At 39.7% G+C, this 15552-nt stretch overlaps 1 protein-coding gene across 1 annotated transcript in view; it reads right to left on the bottom strand.

The window, feature by feature from the left end:
* Positions 1-15552, bottom strand: part of BBS7 (Bardet-Biedl syndrome 7) — a 56932-nt gene that overhangs the window by 20729 nt on the left and 20651 nt on the right. The window contains exons 8-13 of the mRNA XM_043973384.1: positions 10464-10594; positions 7067-7151; positions 6484-6586; positions 4247-4439; positions 3257-3331; positions 2256-2321 (exon numbers count right to left, since the gene is read on the bottom strand). Coding sequence (XP_043829319.1) covers positions 2256-2321; positions 3257-3331; positions 4247-4439; positions 6484-6586; positions 7067-7151; positions 10464-10594 — 653 coding nt within the window. The remainder of the gene's footprint in view (positions 1-2255; positions 2322-3256; positions 3332-4246; positions 4440-6483; positions 6587-7066; positions 7152-10463; positions 10595-15552) is intronic.

The raw sequence follows: 15552 nt of genomic DNA, 5'->3' as shown, positions 1-15552 counted from the left end.
AGAGTCACACAGCTAGTAAGTGTTAAGTGTCTGAGGCCAGATTTGAACTCAGGTACTCCTGACTCCAGGGCCGGTGCTCTATCCACTGCGCCACCTAGCTGCCCCTCCAACGCCAAATTAATCTCAAGTCTCTCCAACTACTCTGTCCCAAATCCTAGCCGGTGCCTGGCCCACACGGCAAGCACTTGATGGGTATCTGCTCACTGACGAGGAAAGACAGGAGACATGAAAGCCAGAGAGCCAGCTAAACAGAGCCGTCTCTGAGAAAGGAAGATCTGGGTGTGAGTCTCACCTCTGGCCCATCTGGGCTCTGAGAACCTGGCACGCCTCCTTGCATCAGGCCCCTATCTCAGACCCTCAGTCACTGAGGAGGTGCCAGTCTGCACTGGAGCAGGGAGTTTCCTCACTGTGAGTACTCCTAAACTGATAAATTCACAATCTGAACCAAAGTGGGGAAATGGCCTATTTAAGTAGCACTTTGGTTTTCCAAAGTACTTCACACATTTTTTTCCTGATTTGACCTTCAAAGTAGCCCTAGGGAGTAGGTACAACACATTTTAATTAAATTTCAGAAATAAAGAAACTAAGGTTTATGTTCACACAACTAACAAATTTCAGAAGTAGAATTCAAACACACATCCCCAGGCTCCGAGATTAGCTTTCTTCTTACTACACTACACGGTGCTGCCTCTTTAAATATAATTTTTAAAACTTTGGCAAGAGAGATAAGCTTCAGTTATTTGAAAAATCATTCACTTACTTGAAACACCGAACTGCCCAATAATGTCCACTAAATTATGACTATATACTTGTAAAGCCTCCCCCTGCACCGCCCCCCCCCAAGAAAAAAACTAATTCAAGAAAGAAGACAGAAAGCAAAAACATCTTTTTACTGGAGGTGAGACAACAATGGAACCCTTCCCTAGCTATACACGGAAAAAATAATTTGCATGAAAGTCCACTTCCCTCATTTTACAAATTGAAAAAACAGGCCCAAAAAGCAAGAATGATTTTCCTGAGGCCACGATTCCAGATAAGGGCAGGGCCAGGACTGGGGCCTAGCTTACCTGACTTGCAGCCTGGTGCTTTCTACTTCACCATCAATAAGGGACCCTGACTTCACTGACATAACAAGCTCTGACTAAAGAACCTTTGAGGACAATCATGTCAGTGTTATAATAGCCTCCAAATGTTACAGTAAAGAAATGAGCAAGACTGAGCACCAAGGATTTATTTCTCTCTAAACAAAGGTGGGGAAGGAGGGCAAAAGTGACGTATTAGTGAACTATAAACTATATCACTTAACACTCTATGAGAAAAATAGACATAGGTAAATTAATAAATTCTGTGTCAAAACTTTTAAACTCTGAGATTGAAAATTGAAAAAATAATGGATTATAATTTTTGTTGTTAGGTTTGACATAAGTATGTTAACTATTTATTAAGAATGACCATGATTTTACTAATTTAGGATGAGCTTACAAATAAAACCAGTGAAATAAGTTTTGAGCTAAGGTGCCATAAAAATGATATTTGAAGGGCAGCTAGGTGGCGCAGTGGATAAAGCACTAGTCCTGGATTCAGGAAGACCTGAGTTCAAATCCGACCTCAGACACTTGACACTTACTAGCTGTGTGACCCTGGGAAAGTCACTTAACCCTCATTGCCCCACAAAAAAAGAAAAAAGAAAAAAAATGACATTCAATATGACTCTTATTAAATTGCAAAAAGAAAGCTCCACACTTAACCCTCATTGCCCCCCAAAACAAACAAACAAAAAAACAACAAAAGAAAGCTTCAAAAGATTTCTTCTAATTATAAAAAGTCAACATTTTAAATAAGGTTAAAAGCAACTATTATCCTTTTAGGGAGGAGTTTAGGTGCAGGCTAAGTGTAAGGAAATGAAAAGAGATAAAGGCATTTGTTTTTTTGTTTTGTTTTTTGACAGGGCAATGAGGGTTAAGTGACTTGCCCAGGGTTACACAGCTAGTAAGTGTCAAGTGTCTGAGGCTGGATTTGAACTCAGGTCCCCCTGAATCCAGGGCCATTGCTTTATCCACTGCGCCACCTAGCTGCCCTGAGGCATTTGGTTTTAAATGTAGTTCTCCAATGTGTCCAAAAGGCAATGTTCCAAAGTAAAAAGTCAATCCAGAGGTAAAGACTCAAATAAAAAAAAAAAGAGGGCTGCAACTGACGGTATTCTTGGGAATCAACATATGCAGGAGGATTCAAGACACCCATTTCAAGCACTTTACCTTGAGCTCCAGCCGTGTTGTATTTGCTTGGCACCGATAAGTGGCGAGGAGGAAGTTCTCATTTGCCTATGAGACATATGTAGTTGATGAGACAAATGAATCAATATTATATAAAACAATTTACAAATAGGATACTTATCCTAAAAGCACTCTGGTTAGAATTTAACTAAGAGCAATAATGATCATTTCTTTTATTGTTAAAACAGTAATTAGCAATTAGGGTAGATATGATTTATGACCTAATTTTCCACAAATGTGGTTTATTTACACTGGATTATTTTAAATAAATCAAATGAACAACATAAAATAATTTATATTCTTCTTAAATTAAATACTACATCCAACATTTATATGTCTCTTTAAGGTTTGCAAAGAACTTTACATTTGATATCTCATTTGATTCTCACAGCAATCCTATGAAGTGGGTGCTATAACTATCATCATTTTATAGATGAGAAAACCGAGGCTAAGAGAGCTTAAGTTACTTGCCTAGGATCACACAGCTAAATTGTGTGAGGACAAATTTGCTACATCTAAGTCTACAACTTTACCTATTACCAAAGTAGAAAACACTTTGATTTATGAGAAATTGGCATTCAAAAATTGTATCTCTGTAATTTTTCCTAAAACAAAATCCCCTAATAAATGAAAACAGAGACATTTAAGTATTTTTTTCCTCTCATGGAATGAGTGATATTAATCGCAGGAAACTACTCCACAAAAATAAATTCACTCATGCAAAATCCAAAGGCTACTGGCCCCTACTAGCCTTGGGCTCAGGCCCAGCAGTCATCCAATGAGAAGCCTGGTGGCAAGAGTGCCCGTCCTGTACAATGCCCAAATGCAAAGCAATTCTGGTTTCACCATAAGCCCTGAATTGTAAAAAGTCAGCCAGAGAACTCACTGACTATTAGCAGCACTGAAAAGCCTTAATCCAGAAATCCTCAAGCAGGAAGAAAAAAAAGGATACTAGAAGTGTTTCCCACTCTGGCTTTACTCACCTCAGTATCAGGGCTGCTAAAACTAACCACAGCTGAATTCTTATCCACATCAAGCAGATCTATTGGAACATCGCTCTAGATGTAACAAGTGGGGGAGGAAAGAGTAGAAATAGTTCTGAAATATGAAAAAACTCTCAAGGACACTTTCAATTCTGCTTTGTTATCTCTTACATTAAGTTCTAAGGTATACGATACTAGAGAATTATGAGAATTTAAGAAAATAACGAGCACATCTTACTGTATAATCAATTATTTTGCTGCCTCAACATTCATTAAAACCAATGAACTAACCTCTCATAAGATTTAGGGCATTAGTATACCTGTCAACACACGCAAGCACACGCACAACACACACACACACACACACAAACACACGCACGCACACATGTGCCATCACTCATACTAGGCACAATCGCAGAATATTCCCTAGCTCTGCTGGAACCAACCAGTCAAAGCAACAGAAAATTGGGTGGCCCAATGTCAGTGGTAAAATGATGATTTCTAAGTTCCCTTCCAAGGAAAATAATATACATGATGACTACAATATAAATTAACAACAAAAATGACTGAACTTGAATGTGTGAAATTATAACGACCAAGCTTGGCCCCAAAGAGAAAGAAAAAGCATCCTCCCTTTCTTTGCAAAGGTGTGAAATACTGACTATGATGGCAGACTTTTTTTGATGTGTTAATTTTGCTGAACTATTTTTTTTTCTATTTTTTTCTTTGTTATAAGTCTCACTGGGAGGGGGAAGTAGGATAGATACACTGGGAAATGCAGGTGATGTAAAAACAAAATATCAATAAAAATGTATTAAGTTTAAAACACATTGCACTTAATATTCTAACAACTCTTCCCTGACATCATTTCCTCCAACCTTCTGCCTTCCTTCAAGATTCCCTCCAACCCCCATACACAGTAGGAAGAGAATAAGAACCCACCCTCCTATAGTTTTAGTACAGTCAAGGGCAAGGAGACAGTTCACTTACCTGCACCATGACATTATCAATAGCTGTTTGCACCTCCAAGATGAGGCTATAGCTGGCGTCATCCTTGTTTAATGTGAATTTGTCATTCACGCTAAAGGATGGCACTGAGGATATGGCCGTGCTGGACTGGGATGACTGCTGGTATTTCTCTCTTTCCTGAATCACCTTAATTTGCAAATGTTCCAAGTCTCTCCTACAAAAAGACAGCCATACTTGGATGCTCTAAGTACACAGACTCTGGAGCCTTAACTATCAGCTACAGGACAAATGAACAAGCCTGAATTTATTTCTTTCCTTCTTTCCTTCTTTCCTTCTTTCCTTCTTTCCTTCTTTCCTTCTTTCCTTCCTTCCTTCCTTCCTTCCTTCCTTCCTTCCTTCCTTCCTTCCTTCCTTCCTTCCTTCCTTCCTTCCTTCCTTCCTTCCTTCCTTCCTTCCTTCCTTCCTTCCTTTTTTTTTTTTTTTGGAAGCCTGAATTTCTACAATGGTAACTGCTTTTGGTGAAGATGAACACAAGAAACCAACCCCCTCCCCCACCCCATCCCCATGAGGTCAGGGAGGCACAAGCCTTTAGGGTTTTTGGGGGAACTGACTGAAATATTTAATGTTATAGAAAGGGGCCTGACAGCCCCTGGAGGATCCGGACAATGTGGCCACAGCCAAATTGAGTAGATCAGTTCAGAGGACAGACAGAACGGGTGTTGGACTCTAGGGGAACCTTTATGGGAGAACAAATGTCAGTTCTTCTTGGTCCTGCTTCCTGACCACAGCAGATGCCTCTCCAAGGAGAGACCCTCTCTTTCCCAAGGTGGCTGCAGCCCTTGGGACCAGCAGGCAGGTTACTGGAGCAGTACCAGAGACAAAGGGGGATCATGGTAATAATAAGAGGTGGCTGGGAGTGCTGGATGGAGAACAGACCTCGGGGGACACACCCTGACAGGGGCTGGGACAGAGCAGATGCTTCATAAATGCTTCTTGACTCAAATTTACCCCCTCAGTTCTGCAGGCAGCTTCCTGGGCTTAGCGCAGAGCACTTAAGTGAGCTACACTGGAAGACAGGGGTTCATCACCAGTAGAGAAGAGTCCCCTACCCGAATGAAATCAGAGGCCTGGCTAAAAATAATCTCAAGTAAGTGCTTGGTCACAACAAGTCTCTGAGGCAGGCAGCTGAAGTGTTACCCGGGGGCAGCCAGGTGTTGCAATGGATAAAGCACCAGCTCTGGATTCAGGAGGATCTGAGTTCAAATCCGGCCTCAGCCACTTGATACTTAGCTGTGTGACCCTGGGCAAGTCACTTAACCCCCATTTCCCTGCCAAAAAAAAAAAAGTGCTACCCAAATTTTACAGATGGAGAAACTGACTCTATGTGTAGCTAAAAATGACGACCATTTCTAGAGGGCTTCAAAGTCTGCAGAGCATCTTGCAAATATTTTCTTCTTTTACTGACTACCCTGAAAGACAGGTTCTACTATTATTTTCTTCCTCCCCCAATTTACAGATAAATATTCAGACAGACAGACATGCCCAGGATCAAACAGCTGGATGTGAACTCAGATATTCCTGACTCTAGGCCCAGAGCTATCACCACTACACCAGCCAGCTCCCTTACCTAAAAACCCGTCTCACCTCACAGACATCCAAAGTGACAAAGCAGGGACCCAGTCTCAGGTCTTCAGCCGCTAAGCCCAATGCCCTTTTTTACTACACTGTGCAACCAGAACCTTCTGCATGGTCTTTCCCATGAGAACGGAAGCTCTCAAGCTTGGGCAGGGATCCAGTTTTGCCTTTCTTTGGATCCTCGGCACTCAGCACAGTGCCTGGCTCATAGTAGGTGCTTAATACATTCTTACTGCCTGACTGAGTGACCTACAAAGCTGATGGACTCATGGCCCACAGATGCCAGGAGATTTGTACTGAATGCTCCCTGTTTTTAAAGGAAGGAAGAGGGAGTCTCCATTGATCCTTTCCAATGACTTGGAAGGAGGAGAGAGTTTCTTCACAATTAAACATTTGGGAAAATGGAATTTTTAACTTAAGGGAAAAAAATATAATATAGAATAAGGTTTTTTTTCTTCAAACTAAACTTTAAAAACCAAACACTATTTTCTGTTAATTTTTAATTCCCCAAATGAATCAATACATTTTAAAATATTATATGCTATACTGTCCCTTTCAAACAATTCTCATTTTTAAGTGAGCAAACCAAGCAATCCACTTTAGAAGTCAAACAAAGACATTACCGCAAGGAAGCAATCTTGTTCTGCATCTCCTGGTTTATTTTCAGTTCTTCACCGGGTCCACTCTCCTTGTGGATAGGCTCCGTGGTCAGACCCGTGACCCAGCCTACAGGAAAGAACCCAGATTACACACCAAAGAGAATCCTGCCTGTAGGACACCCCGAGGGATGCACGAAGAGGTGACCTGTGCCCAGCCTCTTCCTCCACGCACCATTCCATCCACCTCCCTGCCCACCCCCAACTAGAAAACTCAACCTCACCTGGCAAATTCTTAAACCCATGCAAAATTAACAAGACAAGAAGTCTTTTAGCCCAAGGATTTGCCTTTCTTCCTTAAATAAGAGAATCCCGGATGACTGCATATGAAATGAAAGCAACATACAGTACAGTGGTGTGGACGCCCTCCGAGTCAATCCCTTTATAACTCAGTGCATTGCCTTGGCGAGCTGCCATGGCCCAGAAGGTCTCCACTTGATGGCATTCCACACAAAGTGGCAAAGTGATTGGAAATAAAGTAGTACTAATGAAAACAGTCATCAAGAGAAATCACTCAACCCCCTTAAAGGCCTGGAAACATTCACTCTACCTGAGTACGTGGTTAGCACAATTTCATCATAACCATCTTTCCCCACACAGCCACCCTGGATAGACGTGACACTTTCAGACAATGCCTATGAGAGACAGAGGACGCAGAATATCATTCTTTAAAAAAAGAAAGACTTCTCGCTAACATAAGTAACAGAATTACTTATCCTATCTGCACGGGGATTTAAAAAAATCTAGAGTAGCAAAGGCCTAGAAAAATTTCTGTTCTTTAAATTATAAGAGTTCAAGAGGAGTTCTGCACCACTTTGCCATGATCCCTTCTTTTAATACGAACAAAAATTAAATTATACAGAGAGCTCCCTGTGTTCAAAATGGTATAACTATTAAATTGTTTAATTTGTACATGAAGGATATACACACACGTGTGTATATGAACATGCATATATACATATAGTATACATGCACATATACATGTGATAATGTTCATATCATGAGAAGGATGATTCATTGACACATCTATAAATATGCTGTTGATCAGTTGTCTCAGTCCTGTCTGACTCTCCTCGACCCTATTTGGGGCTTTCTTGGCAAAGATACTGGAGTGGTTTGCTATTTCCTTCTCCAGCTCATTTTATAGATGGGGAGACTGAGGCAAACACAGTTAAGTTACTCACCCAAGGTCACACAGCTAGTACCTGTCTGAAGCCAGGTTAGAGCTCAGGAAGATGAGTCTTCCTTACTCTAGGGCCCTGCACTCTGAACACTATGGCGCCACCTAGCTGCCCTTATAGAAACATAAAGGCTTTAGAAATCTCAAAATTAGAAAAAAAAATTCTATTTTACTTTAAACATAGTAAATTCTCCAATTCAAATGATAAGAAAGACTCTAGTATTAATAAAATAATTGTTCTATCCTGAAATTCCTTTCAAGAAACTACTGTGGGGGACAGCTAGGTGGCACAGTGGATAAAGCACCAGCCCTGGATTCAGGAAGACCTAAGTTCAAATACGGCCTGAGATACTTGACAATTACTATCTGTATGACCCTGGGCAAGTCACTTAACCCTCATTGCCCCACCAAAGAAAGAAAGAAAGGAAGGAAGAAAGGAAGGAAGAAACTACTGTGCACTTAATTTTAAACACTAAAACTAAATAAACTTGTATGATTATTCACACTTTCAAATGGATTTCCACCTACCATAGTCCACAATAGTACTCTGATTACCCGGTAATCTGTTCATTTGCTTATGGATCAACATGTTTTCAAGGGCATGTGCAGAATCTGGGTATCCATTTTTATAAATCAACTATTTCCTTTCAGCATTCATCTAAAGGTGACCTGATGTGGTCCATGAATATTTATATTAATTTCTCACAAATCTCAGATGTTATGGTTTTATCTATTAAATTTATTGCAAGAAATCTTTCTTTATATCTTTATTTTTTTCTTGAGCAGAATGTTTTCATTTTTATGTAATCAAAACCACCCAACTTATCCCCTATGATTTGTTCTATTTATATAGTAGTTTTAAATATCTCTGACTTCTACAGTGGGGATTAACATATTATTCTCTTTTCTTCTAACTGTTTTTATAGTTCATTTTCTTATATTTAGTTCTATGACCCAGCTGGAATTTGTTCTGTATATATAGTATGAGGTGAGGATATGAATTTATTTTTCATCATGTTAGCCAATTTTCCCAATAACATTAGCTTATGAATCCTTTTTCCAGTATCAATCTCCAGGCTAGTCAAGTACAACTCTTCTGTATCTATTTTGCTTTTTTTCCTGGTATTTCTGGTCTGTTAATAATAGTAACTAGCATTTATATCTTTAAGGTCTATAAAGCACTGTACATTTGATCCTCCAAACAGCCCTGGGAAGTAGGTGCTATTACTGAACCTATTACACAGATGAGGAAAATGAGGCAGAGATTAAGTGACTTGCTTAGGATCACAAAGCTAGTAAGTGTCTGAGGCAGGCTTCAAACTCATCAAGCTGCCCAGTGTTCTACTGGATTATTTTTCTATTTTTTTTAAACTAGTTCCAGATAGTTTTAATGAGAACTGAATTCTAACATATTTCAAAAGGCAAGTAAACAGAAATTTAATTTTTAAAATTATTAACTGAATAATTATAAGCAATAATAAAATATCAAATCAATAATAGTGTCGATGCTCCCTAAAATAATTTATGGTTTTATTGTAATATCAATAAAAAGAGTCAATATCCAGTATTAATTTTAGGGGAAAAAGCTGGTTGTGAGCTTGCCCTTTTGTGTGTGCATACACATCTATACATACAAAACAATATATTAAACTTGTTTATTTTTATATTAATTGCTCTATTTCTCTTTTTTTCTGTTGGTTTGCAATGATTAGCATTTTGATACCATGTCAAATAGAAGCAGTGCAAGAGTACGTGCTTATTTTATACCTGCCTTTAGTGCGACTGATTCTAATAGCTTCATATTACATATAACATTGGCTCAGGATTTGGGTAGTTTACAAAATTTTTATAAGAATAACCTAGCGGTAGGAGAATATCCTTGACTGTCCCCTTCCCCCCAAAGCAATTAGGCTACTTTTTTCCTTAAAAGGTAATGAGACCATCCTCAGACTCTTGACATGCCTTCCTCATTGCCTGAGTACAAAGTGGCAGACACTCCAGGGGCTTTGGTAGATCACAGTGGGGTGTGTAAAGCATAGCTCAGGCAATGAAGCTTTGCTCTGCTGAATTAGCTCCAAGTATCCTCAATACTTTTCCTTACTGAATAGCCTTCTCCTATTTTGTTGTTAAGTAATCTCTTTTTGTTCATTGTTGAATGACCTACAAAGCATCTCTTTTTGTTTCAATAAACTACTAGGGGGACTGGCCTGAATCAAACCTGGCTGTTGTTCAGTCATTTCAGTTGCATCTGACTCTTTGTGACCTCATTTGGGGTTTTCTTGACAAAGACACTAGAGTGGTTTGCCGTTGCCTAGTCTAGCTCATTTTACTAATGAGGAAACTGAAGCAAACAGTATTAAGTCACTTTCCCAGAGTCACACAGCTACTAAGTGTCCAGAGGCTGGATCTGAACTCAAGTCCTCCTCACTCCAAGCCAAGCACTCTATCCACTGCACACCAAGACCTGAGTTCAAATCCTGCCTCAGACGTTTGCTAGCTGGGTAACCTGGGATTAGTCACTTAACCACTGTCTGTGTCAGTTTCCTCATGAGCAACATAGAGGCGATGATAATAATAGCACCTACCTCCTGAAGTTGTTGTGAGGATCAAATGAGATAACATGTGTAAACATGTGTAACGGGTTTGTTTTGCAAGCAAACCTTAAACCACTATACAGACGTTAGCTATAATTATAACAACAATAATAATCATTATTATTATTTCACTTTTTGATGCAGGGATAAGTGCTATCAATAGTATGATTTACCTGGTCAAATCGGAGAACAGGCTCATTGGCAGCATCAAAACTATACACTTCCACCATTCCATCATCTCGACCAACAAGTAGGTCTTTAACACCATCTGCCACGATATCAAAATAGTCCACACACAGAATGCCTTTATTTAAAAAAGAAAAAGACACGCAACATGAACTGCAGGTGAATCCTTATAATGAGGTCTGAATTCAAGGCACTGCTTAGTTAGCACTCTAGGGTAGGAATTAAAGGGATAAAAACTTTCAAGTTTAACAGAGCACATTTCAGGGGTTACTTTTCTGCAAGAAACCAAAGCACTGAAAGTTCTTTGTGCATTGAAATAGTTGGTCAACACCAAGGCTTATCATAGATATGGGCCTAACATTGCTTCCTTTCCTTCTGTGGTTTGCAGAACATGTTTTTCCCTCCTTGAAACAATGTTATGAACAAGGATTAGCTATAAATACCACTTAAACCATAAAGAAGCTAAAATAGTAGTACTCTAATCTCATTAAATGTATCCCTCATCTCAAGGACTCCCTGTGACTTTATTATGCTTAAGACTAACTAAGGCTGACCTGAGAAACTATTATTTCTTTTGTTTCTATGGAAAAAAAGCAATATCTGACTTATAAACCAACTTCTAGAATAAAACCGATGTGTAAACTGGGACCTTCTCAAAACCTGGCACTGTTTGGGTTTCAGCCTTAGAGTGACAAAAGAGACAAAATATAAGTTAATGATTCCCAAAATACAACAAAGGAAACAGAGCTGGAATTCATAGAACAGGTAAAATAATAGCACCTAGCTCGAAGGGCTGTGTGAGGATCACATGAGAGAATATATGGAACTTGCAAGCCTTAAAGCACATATAAGTGCTATTATTATTTTGGATACACATGAAAACAAGTCTGAGATTGGGGAAGATGACAAAAAAATGAAAATGACAATTGTTGGAGGGGCCTTGGGAGCACAGGAACACTAATGCATTGTGGGTGGAGCTGTGAAGGACTAAGCTATATTTTTAAATCAACAATACTACTACTAAGATGGGGAAATGACCTATAGGAAATATTTTATAGCAGCATTTTTTGTGTAGTAGCAAAGAATTAGGAATAAAGGGGGTACCCATCAATTGGGAAAATGGTACTGGAAATTATGATGCCATAAAAATGGTGAGAGATGGGTTCAGAAAAATCTAGGAAGATGTGTATGAAATTATTTGTTGTTCAGCCTTCATTTTTTTGGGTTTTTTTAAGGGGCAATGAGGGTCAAGTGACTTGCCCAGGGTCACACAGCTAGTAAGTGTCAAGTGTCTGAGGCTGGATTTGAACTCAGGTCCTCCTGAATCCAGGGCCAGTGCTTTATCCACTGTACCACCTAGCTGCCCCTCATCCTTTGTTTTCAAAGAGGACCAGTGACATCACTGAGGATGTCTTGACTTGCATGTGAACTGGATTTAAGTGATTTAGAGTGAAGCAAGAAAGAGAACTATTTCTATGCTGACCACTATAACGTAAAGTGCCAAAATACAGAGCAATACTGATGCCTCTGATGAACAAAGAAGGGTAACAGGACAGGAAGAGAGGAAAGAAGGAAGGAAATAGGCATTTATCAAGCACTAACTATGTTCTAGGCACTGTACTCGACACTTTCCAAATGTCTCACTTGATCCTCATAACCTTGGGAAAGAGATGCTATTACTACCTTCTCTTTACACTTGAGGAAACACAGGCAGACAGAGGTTGACGTGCCCAGGGTCACCTAGTTAGTTAAGTGTCTGAGGCCAGATTAAGCCCAGGTCTTCCCGACTCCACTCTATCCACTCAGCCACTGAGCTAGGATAGGAAGCTACAGTGAGGTCTATGAAGAGATTGTGATTAGAGATGGGAACTGTGGAATTCTGCACTGTTCAGGATTTGAACAGCACTAGGGGCATGGGAAGATCAAAGATATCATCACTCTGTGAGGATGAGGCGGAAGAATGGCGGAGCCGGTGGTAGTTAAAGAAGTAGAAGAACTGAGTAGACTCGGGTATTTAAGGAGCTATCATCATATATAGGAAGTCCCCAAGTATTAGGGTAGGAGTGGAAAAGCAGCTATGATCCAGGAACTGAACTCCTGCATAAAAGAGCAAGAATGACCTGTGATGAGCACTGGGCTAAGTGGTCACAGCAGACCAGGAGACACTTGAAGGAGCAGAGGGACAGTCTAGAAGTTGCCAGGATGCGACTTCTCCGCCACCTGGCCCAGGGTCTCAGGAGAGTGTGCCCAGTCTGGAGAGAGTGGTCAAGGACAGTGTCTTCTGAGGGAGTCGGAGATGTTTGTAAACCCAAGAAAACATCAAGAGTGTGAAAGGAAGAGGGTAAGGGTCAAGGGAACTTTGGTATCAAATGTAGGGTGTTCTTGACTGCCCTGTGGGATAAAAGGGCAGAGGAGGATATGGGTTGTGGAGGGGTACGGATGTCACATGAAAAAAGAGAATTTTCCCCTCAGCAGATGCGGACTCTGGATCACAAGAATAAAGGAAATAAGATCTGAGGGTTTGCCCCATATCAAATAAGGAATGACCAATTGATCAGGGCCTTGTAGGGTCCTGAAGATAACCAAGCATGAGGAGAATAAGTCCTCCATCTTCTAAGACTGCTAGAAGCTCAGAATGTCTTAGATTTTTGAGCATCCCCCAGCAGAGGAAAGACAACATAGGAATTGGCCAGAGATCTCACTGCATGTATACCCAGAATTTCATCCCATGTGAGCAAAGGATGAGACAGACCCTGAATATGGAGCAGACATTTAGGTCTTCATCTCGGCATCTCTGGTTTGAGATCTCCTCAGAGCCGGCTTTCTGATGCCCCCAAGGCCTCAAGGCTGACCCTTGCAAAGGTGCTGCTCACTCAAACACAAAGCAAACATCTGGCTCCCAGTCTATGGTGATCCTCAATCTCAGTGGCACCAGCTTCATATACCCCTCATTCACAGGCTCTCAGGACCTCTGGTGTTGATCGAGATCCCCACTGGGAAAGGCCTTCACATGCCTTACGTTATCCTCTGACTTAAAACAGAACAAGGCAGGCACTTGGCTTAAGAGTCAAGTCAAGACAAAAGACAGACACCTGAAAAAAATATCCAGGAATTCTTTTCTTGAGTTGTTGGCCTGTGTGCCTTATAATAAGGATCCTGTTAACTACATCCCATTCATTGCTTTACTTTTATGTGTTTATTTTTTGCTTTCTAAAATAATGTTCCATATTTCCTAATTTTCATTATATCATATTGTAACTTGTCATTTCTTAATCTTCACAGAACAGTGAAATCCAAATTGGTATTTTTGGATATGTGACATCTTTCTTCTTGGCTGCTGGTAGGAACAGCTCCTTGCTGTTGAAAGGTCTTGAAAGCTGATGGTGATGTATTCTGGGTGAATTGAACTTCAGATATGCTCCAGTTGTTGTCCTGTAAATTCTATTAGCAATCTGCTATCATCCTCAATATTTCTGAGAATTTTTCTTCAGTTTCCTGAAAGATAGTGGTCAGATTCTTTTCTTCTTCAGTTTCTGGGAAATTTTATAATGCTGAATTGCTTGCACAAGTTTCAAATTTTGCCAGTTAAATAATTTTCTATGGATTTTAAAAAAAAAAACTTTCATTGTTAGTTCTAATATTCTGCATCCCATGAAATCATTCTACTTTTTATTGAACCTATGATTTTGCTTTTTTGTCTCCAAGGGTATTTCTAAGCCATTGAGTTTCCTCATAATTTTGTTGAGATTATTTAGCTACACTCAATTGTTCTTTCTGTATTTCAACTCATGACATTTTATTTCTTCCTTTAATCATTTTCCTCTTCAAACAATTTTAGCTGTTTTAAGAGATTTTATTGATATATTTTACCTTTATATTGCCTAGATTTCCCATATTCCTTTCCCTTCACCCGCCTAGAGAGCCATTTCTTATAACAAAGAATTTTTCTAAAAGAGGAAGAAAAAAACTCTGATAAACACATTTTTTTCCCCTTTGGTGAGGCAATTGGGGTTAAGTGACTTGCCCAGGGTCACACAGCTAGTGTCAAATGTCTGAGGCCGGATTTGAACTCAGGTACTCCTGACTCCAGGGCCGGTGCTCTACCCACTGCACCACCTAGCTGCCCCTGATAAACACATTTTTAAAAATTTAACAATGTATGCAATGTTGCACACCCACAGACCCCGACCTCTACAAAGAAGTTGAGGGAGGGGGGAAAGATGGATTCTCATCTCTCTTTTTTGTGGCTAATCTTGTAGTGTATGATTTCCCAGCATTCAATTTTGATTATTTTGTGGTTGTTATTATTGTTGAAGTCATTGAGCACATTTTCTACCTATAAACTATTCATATTTTTTCAGTTGTTTAAATCAGACTTTATTTGTGTGAGAAGTGTTTTGTGTTCATATAGTTTCTGGGTTTATCTTGGCAGGTAGACTCCCATGTTTTATGCTGTCTACAATTATTTTATTTTATTTCTTTTTTTTTTAACATATAAACAGAGTCTACAGTTATTTTAAATGGAATTTCTCTATCTCTTGCTGCTGGACTCTGTTGGTAATAAAAAGTTATGCTGATGATTTATATCCTGCAATTTTGCTAAAGTTGTTAATTATTTCAACTAGTGTTTTAGTTGATTCTCTAGGGTTCTTTAAGTAGACTATCATCTTGTCTACAGAGTGATAGTTTCCCAACTCTCTATTCTAATTCTTTCTATTTTTTTTCTTTTTTTATTGTTACAGCCAACATTTCTAGTATCAAATAATGTCAATAAATATCAAATAATAACGATGCTAATGGGCATCTACTTCACCCTGATCTTACTGAGGCTTCTAGCTTATCCCCATTACAGATAAGGTTTGCTGATGATTTTAGATTGAGATTACCTGACATTTTAAGGAAAGCTCCATTTATTCCTGCACTTTCCAGTGTTTGGTTTTTTGGGGGGTTCTTTTGTGGGGCAATGGGGGTTAAGTGACTTGCCCAGGGTCACCCAGCTAGTAAGTGTCAAGTGTCTGAGGCTGGATTTGAACTCGGGTCCTCCTGAATCCAGGGCTGGTGCTTTATCCACTGCGC

This window comes from Dromiciops gliroides, chromosome 6, assembly GCF_019393635.1.
Source record: "Dromiciops gliroides isolate mDroGli1 chromosome 6, mDroGli1.pri, whole genome shotgun sequence".
In the NCBI taxonomy this organism is placed as follows: Eukaryota; Metazoa; Chordata; class Mammalia; order Microbiotheria; family Microbiotheriidae; genus Dromiciops; species Dromiciops gliroides.
The sequence above is the reverse complement of the archived record's forward strand: the minus strand, read 5'-3'. Positions and strand labels throughout refer to the sequence as shown.